The 5,190-nt window shown below is 62.5% G+C and overlaps 1 protein-coding gene across 1 annotated transcript; it reads right to left on the reverse strand.

The window, feature by feature from the left end:
* Positions 1 to 381: 381 nt before the first annotated feature.
* Positions 382 to 2,708, reverse strand: LOC129215538 (uncharacterized). Its single transcript, XM_054848855.1, has 2 exons — positions 2,016 to 2,708; positions 382 to 1,893 (listed from the first exon to the last, which is right to left on the reverse strand). The coding sequence occupies exons 1-2, from the start codon at positions 2,273 to 2,275 to the stop codon at positions 480 to 482; spliced, it is 1,674 nt and encodes a 557-aa protein (XP_054704830.1). The 5' UTR covers positions 2,276 to 2,708; the 3' UTR covers positions 382 to 479.
* Between the last annotated feature and the right edge of the window lie 2,482 nt (positions 2,709 to 5,190).

The raw sequence follows: 5,190 nt of genomic DNA on the forward strand, positions 1-5,190 counted from the left end.
AGATCGTCTGGGCCACCCACCCCTGCACAAGCAGGGCCAGGCAGAGCTACGTACCCAGGACCATATCCCAGCTGATGGATCACATCCATGGCTGTAGCCCCTCCCCAAATGTCATCAGCCTCAGGAGGTGCTACAGGCACCATACAGCCAGTACGGCTCAAGGCAACAGCTCGCGTCTCTCGCCATAGCCCCTCTCCCACCAGACGGACTCCATAGGCCTTAGGGCCCAGCGGAGCTGGGAGGAAAAGGTGCTCCGAGCACCAGGAAAAGGGGGAGAGAGCAGCATGGGTGTGGATAACGATGCAAGCCGCATTAGTAATAATACTTAGACTCTTTCTGTTCTTTTCAGGTCTTTATTTTCTGGGAGAGGTAGGCTCTCTGGTGTTGAGCAGAGCCTTCTGGTCCCCATGGGGCTTGTTGCGTGGCCCCGCTGCTGTCCCAGCCCTCCTTTTGCCAGCTGCCGCGGCCGCCTTCCAGCATCACCGGCGGGGTGGCTTCTTGGTGGGTGCGGCAGAGTCCTCGGAGCTGCTAGCCTTCCTCTTCAGAGGGCACCGGGGCCCCTGACAGGAGCAGCTCCGGCCCTGGCTGGGGGCAGAGGCGCCTGCCGCAGCCTCCTCCAGCTCCGCGTCCTCTTCTTGCTCCCCTGGGATGGGAGCGGGGACGGAGGGGGGGCAGCTGGGACCCGCCTGAAGAGCAGCGCTGGAGGTGCCCGGGAGCTGGTCTGCATCCTCTGCGGCAGCGCTGCTGGAGAGGGCTGGTCCGGGCGCGGGAGACTCCCCTGGGGAGGCAGCGTGGCTGGTGCTGGCCTCGGGGCTGAGCTCCCGTTCCCCCTGGGAGGCGTCACGGCTGGTGCTGGCCTCGGGGCTGAGCTCCCGTTCCCCCTGGGAGGCGTCACGGCTGGTGCCGGCCACGGGGCTCAGCTCCCGTCCCCCCTGGAAGGCTGCCCAGCTGGTGCTGGCCACGGGGCTACGCTCCCGTCTCTCTTGGAAGCCAACCCAGCTGGTGCTGGTCACAAGGCAGCCCTCGCCTCTCTCCTGAAACCCAGTGGAGCTGGTTCTGGCCACCAGGTTGCCCTGCCGCCTCTCCTGGTAGGCAGCCCAGCTTGTGCGGCCCACAGGGCTGCGCTCCCGCCACCTCCTGAAGCCAGCGGAGCAGAGGACGACCCCGGAGCTGTCCTCCGACCCGCTGCCAGCACGGGAGTCCACCCGGATCAGGAGGTAGTGGGCTTCCCTCCCGCACCGTTGCACGGTGAACTCAATGAGTCCGTGCACGAAGGCTCTCGCGCGGTGTTGGAGGTCGGCCTGCAGCTCCTCGACCAGCTCCTCTTCGTTCAGTCCCATGACGGGCAGGGCGCACAGGAGCACGTGCTCCAGCATGAGGGCCTGGGAACGGTCTTCCCCAAAGATGCGCCCCAGCTCCTGGCGCAGCCAGGGCCGCAGGCGCTGGAGGAGATGTGGGTGCCTCCGGAAAAGTTGCGCCCAGGCTCTGGGGTAAAGGCCGCCCACCCACTCCGGGCTCCGATTCCGTGGTGGGTGCGCCCTGGGTGCTGTTGGCGCTGGCAGGCCGGAAGGTCCCTCGGCTTGGGCGCTGCCCGACGATGCCACAGGTGACCACTCTTCAAATTGGTCCCCCCGCAGCGAGTGCCGGATGGAAATCACCCTCCTCTTGCAGAGGGGGCACTCGGGCTTGCTCGCTGTCCACCGCCGGATGCAGTTGAAACAGAAGCGGTGGAGGCAGGGGACGACACAGGCCTCGTTGTCATAGGCATCGAGGCATATCGCGCAGCGGTCCTCCGAGGCTGCGGCCATGCTCAGCGCGCGCTGGGCCGGGCTGGGGAGAGCTGCTGGGGACGGACGACTCCTCCTCTCCGACGCTGCAGCGGCGGGTGTCCCGCTACAAGAGGAAGAGAGGCCACGGTCACTGGCTGGCCCGGGGAGGGGTGCAAGAGAAGTCCGAGTCCCTCCCGAAGGAAACCCGCCCCGCTCCCCAGGGTGAAGTTTCCCCGCACAGCTCACCTCTGCTGCGGCGAGCACGCCTCCTGGGTGTCCCGGCTGCCTGAACCAGGCAGGGCCGGGGAAAAACCTGCAGTGGCTCCGGGGGTGGGAACTGAGAGCCGCAGCCACCAGTTCCCAGGGCACAAGCCCAGCACCGAGCCAAAGGCTTGCTCCGCACTCCAAGCCTCGCCAAAATGCTCAGCTGGAGCAAAGGCACAAGCCGGTGGGCAGAGGCTGGGCGCCCGGATATAAGCAGCGAGGACCGTGATGTCACAGTGCATGGCTGGGGGATGTCACAGAGAGTGGCTGGGGATGTCACAGTGAATGGCTGGGGATGTCACGTTCCATCGCTGGGGGATGTCACAGTGCATGGCTGGGGACGTCACGTTCCATCGCTGGGGGATGTTCACCATGGTCCGTTGCTAAGGGATGCCACCATGGTCCGTTGCTGGGGGATGTCATCATGGTCCGTTGCTAAGGGATGCCACCATGGTCCATTGCTGGGGGATGTTCACCATGGGCCATCCTCACCTGCAGCGCTCGCCCAAGCAGCCCTGCGGCCCTGGCACACGCCTCGGGGCTTCACGCAATGCCACTGCCCGCTCCGTCCCCCACGTCTTCTCTCGTGTGCTCGGCATCGGTGCTTCAAGCCAGCCACCGAGGCCTTGGCCGTGTCTTCCCAGGGCCCCGTCGCTTTGCTCCGGCCTGAGGTGGCACACGTCTCCAGGCACACACAGCAAGAGGGTTGATTCAGTCACATCCGGTGCCGACCTTTGGGGCTGCAGGACCAAGTCTTACGGCCTCTTGTGCCCCTTGCCTCTTGTCCTGCCACTGGGCACCACTGAAAAGAGCCTGGCACCTTCCTCTCTGCTCCTGCCTCTCGGCACCCTCCTCTAGGTGTTTCTAGACATTGATGAGATGCCCATCAGCCTTCTCTCCTCCAGGCTGAACAGTCCCAGCTCCCCCAGCCTCTCCTCAAACATCACACGCTGCAGTCCCTTTGCCGCCTTCGTGGCCCGCCCTTGCGCTCTCTCCGGTATGCCCACGTCTCGCTCATCCTGGGCAGCCCAGCACAAGAACAAGGAGCCCAGCACACGCCGCTCCAGGTGGCTTGAGCAGCCTCGGGATGCTACGGACACCATCCGGCTGCAGGGCCAGACCCCGCCAAGCAGCCCAGACGGTGCTTTCGGCAGCCCTTATCTGCACCCAGCTTCTTTTACCTATGGATCCCGCAGATGCTTCAGGAGTTGCCGCTGATGACAGGAGCAGTCCCTCATCGCACTCGTGTAACTCCAGTGCATCCTGCTTCTTGCCAGGGAGAAGTCAGAACCAGCGATACTAGCCTTCCCTACCTTGGTGCCCTTGTTACTGCCCTCGCTGTTGCTGCCCGATACAGGGTCTGCTGCCGGCATCTTTGTTTCGGGCCTGCTTAAGTGCATCCCCCCCATCATCTCATTGGAATAAACACTAGTGCATTACTCTCTTCACAACGTCGGTCTATAAAGCCCTCCCTTCTCCTTTGTGTTGGGTTTGCATGGCAAGGTTTTGGTAGCAGAGGGGGCTACAGGGGTGGCTTCTGGGAGAAGCTGCTAGAAGCTTCCCCTGTGTCTGACAGAGCCAATGCCAGCCGTCTCCAAGACGGACCCCCCCGCTGGCCAAGGCCAAGCCAATCAGCGCCTCTGTGGTAACATATTTAAGAAGAAAAAAAATAGTTAGGGAGAGCTTTTGCAGCCGGAGAGAGGAGTGAGAGGATGTAAGACACTCTGCAGACACCCAGGTCAGTGCAGAAGGAGGGGCAGGAGGTGCTCCAGGCGCCGGAGCAGAGATCCCCCTGCAGCCCGTGGTGAAGACCATGGTGAAGCAGGCTGTCCCCCTGCAGCCCATAGCGGAAGGGTGAGGGGGTGTAGAGATTCCACCTGCAGCCCGTGCAGGACCCCAGGCCAGAGCAGGTGGAGGCACCTGAAGGAGGCTGTGGCCCGTGGGAAGCCCGCGCTGGAGCAAGCTCCTGGCAGGACCTGTGGCCCCGTGGAGAGAGGAGCCCACGCCGGAGCGGGCTTGCTGGCAGGACTTGTGACCCCGTGGGGGACCTACGCTGGAGCAGTCTGCTCCTGCAGGTCTGCACCCTGTGGGAGAGACTCACGTTGGAGAAGTTGGTGAAGGACTGTGTCCCGTGAGAGGGACTCCACGCTAGAGCAGGGGAACGAGGAGAGGAGTCCTCCCCCTGAGGAGGAAGAAGCGGCAGAAACAACGTGTGATGAACTGACCGTAACCCCCGTTCCCCGTCCCCCTGTGGCGCTGGGGGCGGGGGGGCAGACGTTGAAGCCGGGAGTGAAGTTGAGCCCGGGAAGATGGGAGGGGTGGGGGGAGGTGTTTTCGGATTTGATTTGATTTCTCATTCCTCTACTCCGTTTTGCTTCGTAATAAATTAGATGAATGCCCTCTCTAAGATCAGTCTGTTTTGCTCGTGACGATAATTAGCGAGTGATCTCTCCCTGTCCTTATCTCCACCCACAAGCTTTTTGTTACACTTTTTCTCCCCTGTCTAGTGAATGAGGGGAGTGAGAGAGCGGCTCTGGTGGGCACCTGGCCCCCAGCCAGGGTCAACCCACCACATCATTGTTAGTCTCTGCTCCTTTCCCGAGCAGCCTGAAGTTACGCTTTGCCCAGAGCCAGAGAGGACGCAGTCTCTGCCCGCGGATAAAGCAAGAGCTGAATCACCATTTTCTCCCTCTGCCACTCTTGAGAGACGGAAACCTTCCTGCACCGACTGAGAGACGGAACACTTTCTATACTGCCTGCGCAGGATCTGAGCAAAAGATCCCTCCGGTTTCTTGCCCAAAAGCTCCTCCTCAGCCAGGGCAAGGAGCGCACCAAAGTGCACAACAGCGGAGGAGAGGTGCGCTTTAGGAGACCAAATAGGTGGGGAAGAAGCCCCAAGTAAAAGTCAGATCGTGGTAAAAGCCCCTCGTCGGCTTCGGGCCTGCCTTTGATCGGGTGAGGGATCATCACGTGCCTTGGGGGAACACGGGCCTGGGTAAGCGGCACCGGCTCCAGAAGCTGCAGCGCGGCTCGCCCGGCTCTGGCCTCGCCTCCGAGCTCATCCTCGTGGAAACAGCTCCCCGTCCGTGCTATACCTCTTCTGCTGTGCTGTACCTCTTCCAAAGCAAACTTCAGGCTGGCACGCCAGGTTGCTGTC

The sequence above is a fragment of the Grus americana genome, chromosome 20, assembly GCF_028858705.1.
Source record: "Grus americana isolate bGruAme1 chromosome 20, bGruAme1.mat, whole genome shotgun sequence".
Lineage (NCBI taxonomy): Eukaryota > Metazoa > Chordata > Aves > Gruiformes > Gruidae > Grus > Grus americana.

Bases quoted from the DNA above. Each gene is read 5' to 3' on its own strand.
- LOC129215538 (XM_054848855.1), bottom strand. From the start codon at position 2,275: ATGCACTGTGACATCACGGTCCTCGCTGCTTATATCCGGGCGCCCAGC. The intron at 1,894-2,015 runs GTGAGCTGTGCG...TTCCTCTTGTAG, and splicing joins GCGTGCTCGCCGCAGCAGAG to CGGGACACCCGCCGCTGCAG.